Here is an 18020-nt window from a genome sequence, read left to right as displayed (position 1 = left end):
AAATTAAAATTTTAAAGTAAGAACGAACACTTTAATTAATAAATTTGTATCACGAGGAAAACGAATCTTTTTGTTTTAGTCGAGATAACGAAGTAATTCCCATTCCGTTATCACTTCTGAGAAAAACCAACTTGGTTTATGGTCCGAGATTGACAAACTTTTGGGTACAAAGCCTTGCCCAACGAACGGCTGTTCCCCGAAACCACTGGCTGTAGCCCTGTAGGCTAAAAACGGTTTAAATTTAACTTTATTTGTTTTTAACTGACGAACCCCATTTTTGCAGCTTCTTGGTAGTTGGAAATCAAAAAACCAAAACACTTATTAATTATATGTATCACGGAGAAACGTTGTGGGGTTTTATTTTTCGAGAATAACAGAATAAGTATGTGGGTGTATAGCACGAATTATAACAGTGGGTTAAAAAAATATCCCATGGGCCCGTCCTCCGCTTCCCGTTATAAAAATCCCCTTCATTCCCTAATTCCCTTCATTGCACAAACTGATAGGCCAACATAAACATATCTATGGGTGAATCAAATAAATAAAAGGATGATGGGGGGATATTAACCTGCCATATTGAAAAAAAATATTGGCACATAAACAGTTTTTTACTTTTGCCGTAATATCATAAGCTATTCATAACATTATATCAAAAAATTGTGAAAAAATGTCACAATGTTTTTTTACAAAACTCTAATAAGTTGGTTAGATTTAATAAAATGCAAAAAGTAATTTAAGGTGCTTACATATTACAATTGGCCATTAATGGCCATGGTTTCTCAAACTTTTCCTTGGCAATGCCCCCCTTTAGAAAGCAGAAAAAAGTTTGGTTTTGGAAAAACCCCAGTCCCCATCCACTCATCCACAATTGGCCCCTTTTGGTCAATCCTCAAATCCTCACAACTGACCCCATTTTCCTGCTCTAAACACATACTTTTGAAAACCAAAATTTTAATGGCATTCCCTTAATATACAACCCCACCCTGAAGGAAGCCATGTAACCCAGATAACATTGGGTTAATCCCTCCCTGGTCAGTTGCCACAGTGGTTTTGGCCTGCATCGGCCTAATGCAACTTTTATAAATGGGTTGTCATAAAGTTTGGCCACTTAGACGCCTCCCTAAAACCCAGTGGAAAATATCTTGAAATAAATAGTTTTTGAGATTTTAACAGCAGTCTTCCCCAAAGCCCCTCATTGGTAAAAAAATTTGTTTTTTTTTTTCATTATAAAGTGTTGGGTCCCCTGTAAGTTCAAGGTAACCCTAAATTTAATTATAGTCCCCGTTCCTCTGCCCTTTTTGTCCAAATTGGCCACGTTTAACCCCCTAGAAATCTGAAAACTTTTTTGTGTGGTGTTTGCTCCCTCAGGAAGACGAAACTGGCCGTCAACAGGGAAGTGGCCTTGTCCCACTGTTTGGGCTCCCCGGCCTCTTATGGAGAACATCATACAGCACCCCAATTGGTTTTTTCCCTGTGCCCCCTGTAACCAGTCCTGGAAAACCGCTACCCTGGATGTTGGGTCATTCCTTTTAGGTAATTCAAATCGCATGACAAAGAAATGCTAAAGGTAAATTTTTTCCCCACCCACTGGTTTACCATTAAGCCTACTCAACCTTTCCACAACCCTGTTCCCAATCTTATTAATTTCAAATCAATAGAAACTATATAAGAATCGATTAATGCAATTGACCTATCCCCCTTTTTCCTCGTTTGGTCCCTAGGTTTAACTTTCCTCCTCCGCTCTAAATGAAAAGCGCAGCGTGGGAAATTCGGTTAACGCCATCAACCTGGCTTAAAGAAGATGCCCCTGTGGGCCGTGGGGTTTTTTCTTCCGCCATTAAAAAGAAACCTGAGCCCAAAAAGACCCGCAAAAACCAATCAGTTTTTGCTTCGAGCCAACTTACCCCAATGAAGCCGTTGGGGAAGTATCCCCCCATCCAACTTTACTACCCGCTGTCACCTAGCTTCCATGTCCCCCCGCTGGCCCATTCTATCTGGGAAATTGGTTTTACTTAATCTATACTGGGATCACATTGTATGAATATTTTGTGAAACCAAATAATCCTGTGGATCTTTCTACTTTTACAAACTGTTAAATTTTTTTCGTGCTCCATGGCCCAAAGTTAACCAAAGTGCTATTCCACAGAAAAAAAAACATGTTTTTTTTTTTTCCCCAGCCCATTTGGGTTGTCACCTCTCCTTCTCTTCAAGTCCAATCCCGCTAATGGGAAAAGTTCCAGACCTTCCCTGGAACTTTGGGGAAATCGTTGTACAATTAAACCCACCATAACATATACCCAACCTGAACCCAGGTGAAATGAAATAACAAAACTGAATTCTGTTACAATGGCTCCTGTCATGGTGGGATAAATTAGGCCCTCAACATGGAACATTTTTTGGTCATCAGAAAAAGTTGATGGTGTTAAGAACCCAGGAAAAAAATGGCTAGGTTGTTGGAGGATTTTGGAAAGCCCCGAACTTTTGAAAAGGTTCCCAAATAAAATTAAAAAAACTTGCAGCTTCTTGGGGTGTCCTGGTCGCAGTGGTTTTCCAAGTTTTTTAAACCATAGTGGCCCACAAGAAAGGAAAACCTGAAGACCCAGGTCCATGGGGGCCCCCCAGGCCATTGATGCAACGGTGGAGAGTGAGACTGGCCCCCCGTGTTTGTTCGATCCCAACCAAGAACCAACCACTGGAAGCTCAAACTGCTGAACAAGTAATGCTGGGGTTCCTGATAAAAGTGCCCAGAGGCAGTTTGGGTATGGGCCTCCCATAACATTCTACACAGGTGCCCAGGTGGTCCCCAAAGAATGTTTATGGGCTTGAAATCCAAAAAGTGTAAGCCGACATTTTTGGCCAACTCTGTTTTGGCCAAAAAGTTTAGGCCTACAACGTGCCTTATCCTGCCACAACATACTCCCCCTTCAAACATAGTGATCCTGGGAAATTGAAAAACCTTAAGAGGAACAACAGAATTTACACAAAAATTCTTGCCACAAATTCCCCTTGATGCCCCTAAATAAAAATTGTGGAATGAAATTAACCCCAAAATATTTATTTTGGCCCTTTGGGCTTATCTACCTTGAAACCATACAAACCCCTCCCATTAATGGTCTTCCAGACGGTTAAATTGTTGGTGGTAGTTCAAAAGTGAATATAGAGGTTTTCCAGAGAAAGGAAGACAAAGAAAGGATTATAATAAATATAATAGTCCGATTATTATCTAATCCCAAATACAATGGTTTTTCCTGTCCCAGAAATCAGCTACCTTGCGTCCCCTTCCGGTTCTTGGTGGGGGTCCGGAGCCGCCTGGGGACCACACCCGGAACCAAAAGAATAGGATTAGGCAAGTTGCCCAGCAAAACACCCATCCCTCCACTTCTTGTCTGCCTTCCCCCCCTAACCCACAATCTTTCCTGTTGGGGTCCGCAAACCCCCTGCCCTGGGAGGAGAACTGCAAACCTTTAAATTTTGGCAAGGTAACAGTTCTTTTTCCTAACAAAGGTATCCAGTTGGGAATACCGTCATGACCAAAATTGCTAGTCCCCAGATTATTGTTTATGTGTGTTTCCAAACTAACAACGTCCCCAGACCATTGAAAACAAGGTTTATATAAGGGAACAGACCCCTTTCGGTTCCGAAAAGGGAAACCCAAACATGAATTCAATAAATAATCTCCTTTCTTTTGGGTAATTCCTGCAGGGGATGCTTTCCCCCATTGCCTGCCCAGTAGCCAACAGCGATTTCACTATTAATGGAGAAATTGGAAGCCGTTTGGGACACTTATTTTTTGAGCCAAGTAAAAAGTACCTGATGAGTTTTAAGGGTCCCTCCAGGTCCTTGTTTAACACGCCTTCCCCCAATAACATCATGATGCTCCAAAAATTTATTAAAATTATGTACATTTAGAGGTTAAAAAAATAGATATAAGTTTGCCCCCGTTAAACCGTTTTGGAGGCGTACCTTTGAATTGGACAAGGTCAAAAAATTCCATCAGTGAGTCCCCTGGTTCAGCGGCAAGAAGTGGGCCACCAATGGACAAAACTGTTCCCCAAAAACTCGGGCCCAGTGGGCTTGAGGATGATCCCAATAATCCATTTCCCCAATTCACTTTATCTGGTAATACCGCCAATTCATAAACAGAATACTTCCAGAACACTTTCAAAATAGAAGCCAGTTCAGAACCCCAACCCCCCCTTTTTAAATCAAGCCCCAATGTACACCACGGAGAAAAAACTGGCGACCGGGGCAAGGAAACGCCTTTTTTTTACAGGGCCAGAAAACCTAGGAAAAAGAACCTTCGCCTTCTAGGTGGGGTCCATACGCCTTTGAAACCCCAAGTTGGGGGGAGAAGAGAGAGAAAGAAGGAAGAAAAACAGAAGAAAGGGACAGCCATATTCAGCAACAACCAAAGGATAACAACACTACAATTTAAATAAGTAAAATGACCGGATGACGGATCTTGAAAAAAAAAGAAGATAAACCGAGACCAGCAAGCAAACCGAATGGGGGACAGCCCGGAGCCCGACAAATGCGCTGCCACGAACGGCTTCCATAGCCACTGGCTGAGGCTGTAGCCGACCGGTAAGTGACCAAAGATAACTTTGTTATCTGGAGATAACGAATTAATAAGTCGTTATCATGAGATAAAAAAAAAAATCCATGGCCGTTCTCGGCTTCCTTAAGATTCAAAATCAATGACTAGTTTTAGTTTACCTGAAAGATGTACTGTAGCCACAGTGGTAATGATGCCAGGTACAACAGATCAGACACAGTGAGGTTCATTAAATAAACTCCCAGCTCATTCTTCTGCTTCAGCTGCAGAGCAGCGTGGTACAAAGAGTACAAGTTGGAGGGAATGCCAATCTAGAATCAAGAAGATCATTTATTGTGATTATTTGGATTCTCTGACACCAGTTTTTTCCCCACACTGAGCCTCCTCTTCATTACTTGATTATTGAAGCACATGGTTAGAACACTTGCTCAGACAGCCCTATTACCAGTCAGCTCTGTAAAACCCCAGATTATGTTTAATGACTAAATTGTTTAAATTTACACTTTCTACAACATCTGCACATGGTGACTTTTTATGGTTAGGGTAATAAAACACAGTTAAATATAGTATGGTTGAAGTTAGGAGAAGATGGTTATGGCAAATAAACTATGGTAGGTTGGGCAACAAAACACTTGATTAAGGTTAGGAAAGACTATGGTTATGATAAACATTAGCTACAGGTCTCTGACAGAACACAAGCTCTTGTCTTCTATATGAAAGTAAGACTCACTTCACACCCATCCGCCACCCCGACCTCCACACCTCACTACATAAAGGGCACACTACTCGCCCTGTCACTGAGTGCTGACCTTGGACATAAATAATGAGTGACAAAGTTATCCAATATGGATATAATTCCTAAGTATACAGGGCTAGCAGAAGTGGCATTAGCATGGACGGTATATGGCAGATGGACAACCCCTTCTGGATGGCACCGGAAACAAACAGTGTAACAGAATGGCATTATGTAATATTTTGTAATATTTATAGTGATGTCATATTGTTTACAAAACTGGAATACAATATATTAAATACAATTATTTTGTGTATATTATTTCATGTAATAAATTTCATTACGTGGTGCCCCTGGCTTTGACATGTTACCTAGCCATTACAGTGCTGACACAAATAGACACATGCTATGGGAAATTAAGTCTCCAGTTCATTTAACCATCATGTCTTTTAACTGTAGGTGGAAATGGAAGGTCGACAGGTCTAACCCCAGGACCTTCTGTGCAACTGCCATTGTGCTGCCTCATGTCACACCTCATGAGCTCCAAGTCAACACGTGTCCACACGGATCTCTTACTTCTTGTTCTAAACATGACCTCATTGATGCAACATGAGAGAGCTATGCAATTTGCAGCTTGTTCTTCGTGCGTCAGTGTTGCAATGTTGTGTTTTAAAGGAGGAACTAGCTTTCTAGAGCTTGAGATGTGACAGTTTCCTGTTACACAATGACCTCAATGTGGGAACAAATCTTCCATTAGCTATGCATTTTATAAAGTATTCACACACCTCAACAGTTCTGTTCAGGTATTCAAGATGTACACACACTTACCAACAGTACGAGGATGTACACACAGGAGAAGAGGTACTGGTGGATTTCATGGCTGATGGTGCAGTTAATGATTTCATCCTCAGACATGGTGAACACCATCACACCCCACTCACACTCAGGCTATTTCACCTTTAACATGCACACACTCACAGAAATGTTCAGTCATGTTCACACATACACGTGACTATAATGTAACGACACAGTCACAGACAGTTCTTCATGTTGGTAGCAGCACTCAGCAATGGCTCAGACTCTCATCTGGTTCATTTGTCTTCTGTGATTGGGTAGTCCAGTTTAACTTGGCCACTGCGGAACACAGAAGTATTGACTTTATTAGACATTCTAAACATTGAAGCAGTATGAAGCAGTATTATTCCTTTCAGAGCCAGTGTTACCATGACACACACACACATATATATATATATAAATACTTATATATATATATATATTAGCTAAGCTTCACTGAAACTACTTACTGTTCTGTGTCGTTAAGGCAGAGAGAATCACAAGTAAAAAACATTGGCTGGTTAAACCACTACTGCATCCTTTCCCTAATCTATTTCTAATGTATCTAGCACGGCCAGTGAAAATTACACAGTGTATTTATATGCATGTACTGCTGTTAGCATGTTCAAGAGCAGTAATGTGCAATTCATGCCTGAATGGACACACAGACAACACATATTTTTTCAAAACACTGTGACACTGTGTTAAGGTCTATACAATATTAGGATATCAATAGCCCTTAATCAGAGGTACAATGTAAAATGGCTTTTGCTTTTCAAGGTCACACTATGAAACTTTATGAAACATTTTTAAAAAACTACATCCTTCAGAATTGACTTTTACAGGCTACCAGACAATATTACATTTACATTACATTTATTTAGCTGACGCTTTTATCTAAAGCACATTTTAATAAGTGCATTCAACCATGTGGATTCAACTCAAAAACTGCAAACTATATCAGCTTCATCAAATATGCTGAACTGCTTGCGGAGGTGATACATATAGAAACAGCAGAGAGAAACAGATGGGCCCACAGTGCAGTCTAAAGATGAAGTGTTGAGTTTCTGCTGTTCTGATGTCAATAAGGACCTTGTACCATCCAGGACATCAAACAGCCATGATTTGGTATCTGAATCTAAGAGTAATATAATGCAAAGAGCATTGCATCCATCTGTAAAGTGAAAACAACATTTGACAAAACAATCCCAACTCAAGGTCAACCTACTAGCTTTTGCCTGGAGCTTTCCACCGTATCACATGGTCTGCATCAGCAGATGGAGTCTGGTCTGGAGTCATGCTCATTGATATGTATCTGCCAAGTCAGTAGAAAAACTCCATCCATTAATGAAGACCATATGAGAGGGTGCAATGTTCCATGTCCAACTATCATCTAGAAAATAAAAGGTCAACAGTGAAGTTTCATGCTGCCTGACAAAGATGTTTTTCATGCATTTTTGTTGATTTTTACATCACATCAGGTGTTCAGGTTAGTAGATATTTGGTAGTACATCAATAAATCATTATAAGTGCAATACATGCTGCATCTGTCTTGTATAACTGTTTGGCATTTCTCTCCTCTGAAGAGTGGTGCAACGAAACAACCTCCTCAGACAGAACAGGGAAAACACTAACCTCAAACCCACCATCTAACTGCATGTTAAATTACAACCACCATATGATTTACACCTGCACTTCTGCTGCTGTTTTGTATACACATCAAAAGTTACTTTTTGTGAGTTTTCATTCTTCTCAACTTTATTTTTTGGAAGTCAGATTCCTCCACTGTTGACTGTTGGATATGAGCATACGATTTAAACTGAGATATTGTATAATTACCTCTTTGGCCTTCACTCTTCGGCTGCACTGATTGTGTAACAATGTAATAACTACTGTTAATGTAATAACTGCCATTGATAATTCTTCCTTTCTTAATGTCATAAAAGCCAATAAGTCAATAATAATCTGTGGCCCTTTGTTGCTGTCTATCTTCACCTGTCCTGTCAAATAAAGGCATAAAAAGCCTCAGAATATCTTAAAAAAAAAAAAAGAAAAAAGAACTGAACAATTGTTAAGTTTTTAGCAGTTGTTACATTAACTATAGTTATTATATTACTGGCTGCCACATGTGTGCCTACAAGCATAAACCTGCATACAGTAGCAGCAAGCAGACAAAAAGTGTGTTGCATGTGTATGCATGAAAGCATGTAAACTACATAATTCAGTCATATTGAATATGACCTGCACAATCATCTAATGCAAAACTGCATTAATGTAAAAGTATTTGTTCTGAGTTATGTCCATTGATGCTGTCAGTGAAAACGAGCTGCATTTATGAATAGCATCTGAATGCAGCGTTGCTCCAGTCTAACACAGAGTCAATGGACAGTGTAGGCTCTGAGTATGACCTCCACACTGTATTTCTTTGCTTTGGCATGCCAGCATCTTTAGAATGGCTCCATAATAACATAGTATAAAACCATTTAGAGCCACTTTAACACAACACACTTCAACCACAAGCATCATCCCTCTCTCTCACTCAGTCTGTCCTTCTTTCTCTCTCTGGTCTTCCTAAATAAACTGGTCAGATTAAGGAACAGCTGGATATACTGCACATTCCTTAGGAGTCAAGCTGACTTTTAACCCTTTATTCAACCAGGTGACTGGAATAAATTAGAATTTATACACATAGAGACATACCATATGTATTTACATATAGATAGTTCCCTTCATGCACATGCATGCATTGATGTCACAGTGTCACATTAGAATAAGTCTACAGTGGAGCCACAGCAGTCTACGGAACAGAAAAATATACTGCATACAGGTATCTAAAAAGATCTAAAAAGAGTATGCATCAGTGTCGTAATGTTCTAAAAAGGTAGGGATGCAGCGGGTTGTTCAGACACACTGACTTGTGTCCCAGCATCATTGGCCTACAGATCACCCCTCCTGATCCCCAGCCATGTTGAGGCCCTCTCAGCAGTCTCTGAGGGCTTGAGCGATAACAGCAGTACCTGTGTCCCGGTCCATGCTGACCCGAGTGACTTTAACAACTTTTTAGAAATTCTGGAAATGATTAATACATTTAAGAGAAAGCCCAGCTGACTGTTGCATGAGCGGCTAACATCCTACTACAGCTCGAAGCCACAGATGAGGCTTGCTGATAAAGCATGACGTTGTCGTGCTGCAGTAAACAAGCTGTCATCACAACAGTGAGTACTTATTTTAAGCTCTTGGAATATAAGTAGAACGCAAATGAAGCGTAACCAATAAACCTGGATAGAATCTCATTAAACATTAAACATCTTAATCTTAATAACTTAATAACTCATGTTGATGTATTTGTAATGCTTTTTAACACCACACTTGCCTATCAGGCCATCATTTTCATTTCTCAACATGATCCTTATCTGAATAACTTGTCAAGAGGCATCAACCACAATTCATTTCCTTTAATAATCAACAAGCTAGTTATTATACTGACACTTGTCAGTATAATAACTAGCTGATGCCAGGGAACAGCAGTACAATGTCTTCTAGCTATATTATATTACTATTATTATTAGAATAGTCGGTTTTTGGTACAATGTCTGTAGAAGGCACAGAAAAATAAAACACTTTGTTCTAGAAAGTATGGACAAATTAAGTATTGTTTAATCTGGAGGACTTTTTGGAGATTTTTTCCACCCAACTATAATGGAGGTAGATGAGGTGCTCACAGCATTGAAACTGACATTTCAAAAAATTAAACATCTCTTTCCAGACTCAAAATCGCTGTTAACTCTAATACTACATTCACATTTTATGGGATGGATAGTAGAGTTGGGAAACATTTGCATGTTTACAACTCTGTACAACTCATGATGGCTGTATGATTGTTGGTTACTACAATGACAACACAGCTCTATATCCATAACATTTTAGTTTGATAAACTTGAACGAGGGACTTTGGCTGACTTGAGGCGTGCGTCCATGTTTGTTTGATTTATTGGTTCTTCAGTATTATTAAGTGCCAAGTTACATCTATCTGAGTTTTAGTTAAAGCCAACAAAACCTATGTTTACTTCATATACACAACGCAATAACTGATCAACAAGGCATAATATATTGTATGCAGAAGATAATAACCTTTATGTTTTGTTAGTCGCTGACCAAGAAACAAGTTTTATTTAAAGCAACATTCTGGGTTTTCTCCCTCTGAGGGATCAATTCACCACGCTTTACTGAAACACAGAGTATACTGTCATTTACCTGTCATTTACCTCAAGCTTTTGGAGGATTCAGTATTATAGATTCCATTCATAATAATAACTGAGGTGCTCACTTGTTATCCAGAGTAATAAAACATTTCTACTGTTCATGCAAGAGTTAATGGCCTTTTGTTCTGACCCCCAGCAACATCCATGCAGACCGTAACAGAGACTTTGCTCACTACAGCTGTGAGATCTGGATTTAATAAAGTAATTTAATCACATGAGTTTATTTGAGATAATTGGACGGAGGTTAAGTGGTGTGTGTGTGTGTGTGTGTGTGTGTTACGTATACAGTAGTGGGCGGGTTATTCTTGTACAAACAGTTTTAAGGTAAAATGGAAAACAACCCTATCATGTTATCACATAAATATGCCATTACGTCAGGGCTTTAATGCATCCTGTTTTTCTGTAGTCACAATTTGTTAATCTGTTAAAAATCTTTTAAAGTCATGGTCAGGATTACTTTTTTTCTCTTCTGAAACAAACTCTCTGTATCTGCATTGACTGCAGTCCTAAAGATCTAAACAATCAAAACTACATGCACAATGGTAAAAGGACTGCATTTATATAGCACTTTCAACTCTTCTGACCATTCAAAGCACTTCACACTACTGTCAACATTCACACATCCACACACTGATGGCAGAGACTGCCACGCAAGCTGCCAGCTGCTCATCAGAGCAGACACCGATGGCACATCCTTCTCGAGCAATTTGGGGTATCTTCCCGAAGGACATGCAGACTAGAGGATCCGGGGATCGGACCGCCATATTTCCTATTATAGGACAACCCGGTTTACCTCTAAGCCACACCATATACATTTGATTCTTAAGACGGGTTTAATGCAGAGGACAAACTGTACGTTGTACTGTGTAAGACTGTAAATGTCTAACAATAAAGTCAATTCCATACATTTGATCCATTTTCATTCATCATGCTGGATTTCACTCCCCAAAACGGAAGCTGATCCTATCACTCTTGTTTGCCCCTCTATCTTTAATAACTCTTAGCCTATCTTGTATAAGCCCACTTGCAACCTCAGCCCCAAACCTCACTCCTCACCCAGAAATAAGCAGGAATTACGTTGAGGAGAGACAAACACGTCCTGACGACAGAGGGTCCTGTTACTGATGTGATCCCTACAGAGATGGAAGAATGAGACAACACACAAAGAGGAGATGTGTTGGATAAAGCACAGCTAAAGCAGACACTCGGTGATCAGTGATCCATTGATAACAGAGCGCGGGGGAGTGTGATAGGCCAGAGACTCCTGTTCAGTGTGCAAGTACTTTTACATGTTGTGATGTATAATTTTACAGTTGAAAGATTTCTCAGCTTTACTGTGGAGTCTACATATAATCTGAGAGACAGAGAATAATATTCAAAACTTTATCCGAGATCTCCAGAGACACGCTTTCTTCTCCCATTAACATGCACAGATACAGAAAGAAAGAGGTTCCACCCAGTTAGAGCAGCCTAAATCCAGCTCGCCTGCATGGCTGGCCAGACTCACAATAAGCGAAGAGCCAGAACTGGGCCAGCTCTAGGTGTCATCTCACTGTTAGCCTGAGTACCAACTGCTGACTGGAGCTTATTCTCAGTCCAAATCAGCCCAAGTCTGCACCCACAAACACATAGTCTGATCTGGCAGCCATATATGACCCAGAGTCGACCTCACTTGACAGATGACAGATTTTTTTCTTGCTCTCTAACATTAATTCAGAGAGGTGGCTGGAAACTCTGGCTATATTCATAACTACCTCCTATATTTAGCAGTATGTACTAATTTGGCCAAAATGCAGCAAGCAAAATCTGCGGTATGCCAAAAATACCCAGATGATAAACTGATTTGGAACTATTTTCTTTCTACGTATCACCGTGCAGAAGGAAGTGTGCATCTACTCATGGACGAGAGGCTCGTGCTTGTGACAGCGCAGGATGTAAACCTTAATGGCATCCTTGTGAGCTGAACTATATTGTTCACTGGTTCAACTAGCACCAGTGAGATATTTAACGTTCAGCAACAATTGGAGGGTGTAGTCTGGTAGAAAGAAAATAGTTCCTACATGAAACTGCTGACTGCAATCTGGGTCCATTATATTGGAGAAAATGCAGACGTCTCTACGGCCAATGTCTCCAAAAATCAGCAACTCACACTAAAACCATCTAGATCGATAAATAGCACTACAGATAAGAGGTAAAATATTTTAGATTTTGGGGTGAACTGTGTTGTAGTCCTAGTGCCAGTGCAGAGCTCCAGTTCTCCCAGTAAATAAACTGGTCAAACTGAACTTTGAAAACTTTAAACTTAATTAATCCCCTAGACACCAGGATTTACCCTGTGATCGAACCTTTATGTATACCCCCTAAGGCAGCTGGACTGCTGCTCTGTGATCGGTGAGCCTGACAGTGGTAACCATGGCAACGCAGTAAGTTGTATATCAGGCCCCAATAAAGGTCCTGTCACCGCTACAGGGGACACACTGGTACCACAGTCATTCATCTAACCCTGTGACATCACTGGGTTTATCATCATCACCAACTATTAGCACTTTCATCGCCTCCACCTTCACCATCGCCACCACCACCACCCATGATCCTCAGCGCAATTATATAATAATCTATTAGAATATCGATGTAACATAATCTATTAAACATATTGTGATCTCATAGTGATAGACATACAAACACGTTTCTTTCCAATCACAGGATGTTTGTGTGTCACTCACATCACAGCATCACTTTCTGTTATTTGCTTACTCCTTACTTGTAAACTTGGAAGCAAACCACAAGCTCAGTGTTTGTTTTAGTTTACCAGACAGCACCAATTACGCCTAACTTCCAGGAATGAGAAGTTATATAACAACAGAGGCTGATGTGAAATGTCTTTAGGCTTTGGTCCCATGCTGTCGTACAGTGGTGAGCTCATCATAGTGACCACAACTTACTAACTGATTCTGTCATACCATTCATTTTAAACTACTGTAGTGCATAATGTATAAGTATGCCTTAGACAAAAAGACCACTAACAGTCTGTAGGGCAACGTTGGGAGACTTGAGCTTAACATTGTTGTACTGATTAGATATCTACATATTAAGCTTTTAAAAGAGGCACTAGGGCTGTGTTTTGCTTAAATAAGCAGCCAATGGCTGACTGTGGTAGGTTTGAGTCTTCCATACAAACAGGCATTATGTCCAAGATCACTCTACTGCAGTCACTGGTTTAGAGAAGTGTGTAAATTTGAGCTTGAATGTTCATTATTGAAGTCTGCATGCAATATCCATTTACTGAAGATTTTGTATTTTTTTGTCAAAAATCCCAGAGAAGTTTGGCCTTCTACACAAATCAAACATTTGAAAGATTTAAAGGACCAGTGTATAGGATTTAGTAGCGTGAACTGAACACCACACGCTTTTCAAACTACGGTGGCCATGAGACTCATGTAAAAGCCCCTGTCTAGAGCCAGTGTTTAGTTTGTCCATTCTGGGCTACTATAGAAACATGACGGTTCAACATGCTGGGCTCCATTTAAGGTGACCGTGGCATCTGTAGATATAAAACATCTCATTCCAAGGTAACAAAAACACAATGATTCTTATTTTCAGGTGATTATACCTCTAATTAAAAAACATACCTATAAATATTATATTCCATTTCTGACAATAGATCCTCCTGAATGTTACCTTTACTATAATCTAAAAAGGCCATGGACACGTCTGTTAAGATCATATCAAAGTATGAGTAATTCTAACTAGAAATTTGACTCTGGGGTTGAATATAGCTTAAACACCTTCATTTTTACTATTATCACCTCATGAACCTTCATGACTGAAATAAAATAATTTTCCAAGTGATACATCTATGAAAATAACTCCACTACTGAATGGTTTCCTCCCTTTTCCCCTCTAGGGAAATCATTGTCATTTCGTGCAGTAGGCTGTAAATCAGCCTCCGTCTCTGGTCTTCTTTTTGATTTACAGTGGTTCGGTATGTGCTCTCCCAAAGATACGATTCATCGTCTACAAATCCTGAAAGCCTGGTGACACATATCCTACTGACTGTAACACGAATGTAACAAGATGAGTACTGGTCTGTCCCACTGCATTCACATGTGGAGATGATCCATTCATAATCATGCAGTTAAAGGTCCAGTGTGTAACATTTAGGAGGATCTATTGTCAAAAATGGAATATAATATTCATAGGTATGTTTGCATTAGAGTATAATCAGCTGAATATAGGTGTTTCTTTACCTTAGAATGAGACGTTTTTATCTACAAGGGCCACAGGTTGCCTTCCATGGAGGCGTTTAGATTTTTTGAGTTTTGCAGCCACTGTAGTTTCTCCTACACACTTCACAACCGTTCTCATTCCCAGGTTGTCAAATATACGTGAAAAAAAGGCAAAAAGTGTTACAATCTGCAACTTCACCGTTAGATGTCCCTAAATTCTACACACTGGTCCTTTAAAGAGTCAAACCACACATGTCTTAAGTTCCTCAAAACCATCTGCTTTCCCATAATGCCCTTCTAAAAGATAATCACAACCCATGTCAGTTTTAGACAGTTGATTAGTTAACCACTGTGCAACTATCAGATCTGATCATCAGATGAACACTCACTGTAAAGATAAATCAGCTGAAATGGTGTGTTTTTCTCCTGACACTGTATCCCACAGAGACTGGACGTCAGAGAGGACACAAAATATGATTTTGTGCGTGCTACATTGTCATCTAGCTCCACGCAGCCCCTTCACTCCGTTGTTTGATGAATGTGTTCACATAGCAGTGCTCTGCCATCACGACTACCTCTGAGGCTGGTGAAACCGTCACTCTGATTAACATCAATGTATTACTCAGTTTGCAGCTTTGATACAGGCAAGGATGTACAAAGTCAGTGTTAGTGTAGTGTGCAAGCAAAAAAAATGGTTGTTGTGTTATCCATTTTGTGATGCCACGCTATTGGCTTCTGCTGATGTGTTTTTTGAACACTAACACATATATTTCTAGTTTGATGTACACACGTCACATAAGTGTCAATGTGTTATGTTTCCTTCTTATACATAGGTGCAACAATTAACACTTTTGAAACAGCATTTAGACCATATAAGACACATTTAAACATGTGTGGTCACACTGAAACTAGTAAGACAAAGGCTATTTTCACTCTGCTGGCAAAAGTGCCCCCAAAATGTTTTGCTCATATGGAACACTTTCATGAATAGCACAAATTACATGGAATTTAATCTTTTCAATTTTCAATGTTTTCATAGAAAGTCAGTCATATAAGAAGTGAGTACAAACATGGAAGACAGCTGGGATAGTCAGTGGAAGCACAGTGAGTATAGCCGCTCTGTACCCTAAAGCCCTGCAGTTAGTATGGCTAAAAACGTTTCAAAATAACAGCTACAGGTAGGATTCAAAAGTATCAAAGACTACTGGTCAAATGCTGCTTTGGATTACTGGGAATTCACGGCCGACAGTTGTAATCACAGTCTAAAATTACAGGACAATGCAGAGTTGAAATTGGATTGAAAACATCCCAACAACCTCTGATGATGAGTACAGTCAGCTTTAATAAGATGTGTCCCTGCCAGTATTCAGTAGGTGGTGTTTTGCAAAACCCTGTAGTATAGCTTTGTGTTTCCAGTTTTTCTGCTAATTGCTGGGGGGGGTTTTGCACTGTATTTCCTGCCCACAGAAACAGCACTGTGGTGTATTTTCTTCCTTTCTTTTGTTTTCACTGATCAGACAAGGTAACTCCAGTTATTCTGCTCTTTATTTTGAATAAACTGAAATATAAAACCTGTAATTTCTTATATGATAATGATATTGTTACCGCAAATTTACTGCCAACCATGAGTTTTGTTTGGATAAGAGAGTGTTTAAAACCACACTACTGTAGTGCAATCACTCTGCTCTCTTTAATTAACCAAAAACAAATTACTGTGCTGTGTGTATTGTGTGTGTATCCTGTCACCTTCAGGTAAAGAAATTCAAAAGATTTATATAGCAATATGCACCATGACAGCACAAATAAGCTTAAATAATAAAAGTACTGAAATGACACATGGCATTACAAGACAGTGATGAGATAGGATCGTATCACTAGGTAATAATGCAGGTCCTCTTGAAAGGCCCTTGTTATTTAAATTTCAGTGGAAAATGCAATGTAGTCACAAACAAATCTGTAATTAATCAAATGACCACAAACAATACACACAGTGAGGGTCTGGAACCAAGGAGCAGCTTGGTAATTCAGCTTTTCAAAAGTGATAAGCTATAGCCACATCACAACAATAAGGCAATATAATGTGTCGGTCACAGAGAGTAGACTAATATATTATTCATATCCATCATCTGCTTCCCACTATCCCCTTATACAGTATGTGAATAAAAACAATACAATGATCATGCACAGTGCAAAGCAGCAGTAAATGCGATAGGGTGTAAACATGCCTCAGTATCGTCGCATTCCAGACAATCTTATCTGTAGTATTCCCCTAATGAGGATGAAAGCCTATCCAGCTCATTGTAACTAAGATATAAGCTTTACACGAGCCAGCTTCAGTTCGCAATAGTCTAGTATCCTGAGTGATGGACAAGCAAAGGAATACTTCAGCTCTACCGGGGCTACATTCAGGGTTTCACTGCTGGACACCAAACACCTGCTACTGCTAAACCCTCTCACGGAATATTAACCAAGGTATTCTCAGGGGCGTTTAGCTTAAGAACTAATTGCATATAGATACGGTTATCAGATAGAAAGAGAAAGAAAGAGGCAGAGAGTGAGAAGAGAGAGAAAGAAATTCATCTCTAATATATATATTGAGAACCATTTTTAATCTTTTAATCTTTTGTCCTAGAATTCTGTCCAGGCCCATAGCAGGACTTCCAAAAGATCCATTAAGGGTGCCATACAGTATGTGGTTATTTGGCACTGTAATAATGAGCTAAACATAATTAGGATAGTGAAGCAGTTGAGAGGATCCCAGGAGGCATCCTTGTGGGCCTGATGGAGGACCACTGGTTTGAGGTCTCAGGTATCTTGAAAGGGATTTTGGAACAACAGTTCCTTTATCAAGTGTTCTTCTAGAAACCCTGGAACCCCCTTGAGGATCGAAGAAACATCCACCATGGCCACGCGGAGGTCCAATGTCCAGTGGGTCCCAGGGGGCCTTGAGAGGATATCAGGACTTCTCTAGCAGGACACATGGCCTGATAGGTCTAATGGGCCCTCAAGACAAGGCAATAGGACTACCCTTAAAGGCCAAGATCCATCATCAAGGTTCCTTCAAGGCCCCCTGGAACCCCCATGAGAAAAACATTAGACACTAGTCCTCTATAAGCATCTGGTGGAGTTCCCAGACAACCTGAAGGAGATTTTGTGGAGAGATCTGGGACTTCCACTGGGGCCAATGGAGTCCAGTAGCCCTGTAGAAAGACTTAGGGGCCTTTAAGGTTTGCCAGGGATTATTCTAAAGGATCTCAGGAGGCCTTTAGACGGGCTGTCTTGTGGTTTCAAGGGGCAGCTGTGGCTCAGAGGCAGACCGGGTCGTTCACTAATCGGAAGGTTGTTGGTTTGATCATGTCGAAGTATCCTTGAGCAAGATACCGAACCCCTAATTGCTCCTGATGCTGTGC

At 40.1% G+C, this 18020-nt stretch overlaps 1 protein-coding gene across 1 annotated transcript; it reads right to left on the bottom strand.

Annotated features, from left to right (window-relative positions):
* Positions 1–4716: 4716 nt before the first annotated feature.
* On the bottom strand, positions 4717–6417 carry LOC118337213 (ovarian cancer G-protein coupled receptor 1; the record flags this gene model as incomplete). The annotated part of the gene is given in 2 exon segments (XM_035674134.1): positions 4717–4866; positions 6117–6417. Coding segments are annotated over 2 exon segments (249 nt in total), but the record flags the coding sequence as incomplete, so codon positions are not given.
* Between the last annotated feature and the right edge of the window lie 11603 nt (positions 6418–18020).

The sequence above is a fragment of the Morone saxatilis genome, unplaced genomic scaffold, assembly GCF_004916995.1.
Source record: "Morone saxatilis isolate NCDOM2014 unplaced genomic scaffold, NCSU_SB_2.0 Contig3, whole genome shotgun sequence".
Taxonomy (NCBI): Eukaryota; Metazoa; Chordata; class Actinopteri; family Moronidae; genus Morone; species Morone saxatilis.
This window is presented reverse-complemented; position numbering and strand designations above follow the sequence as displayed.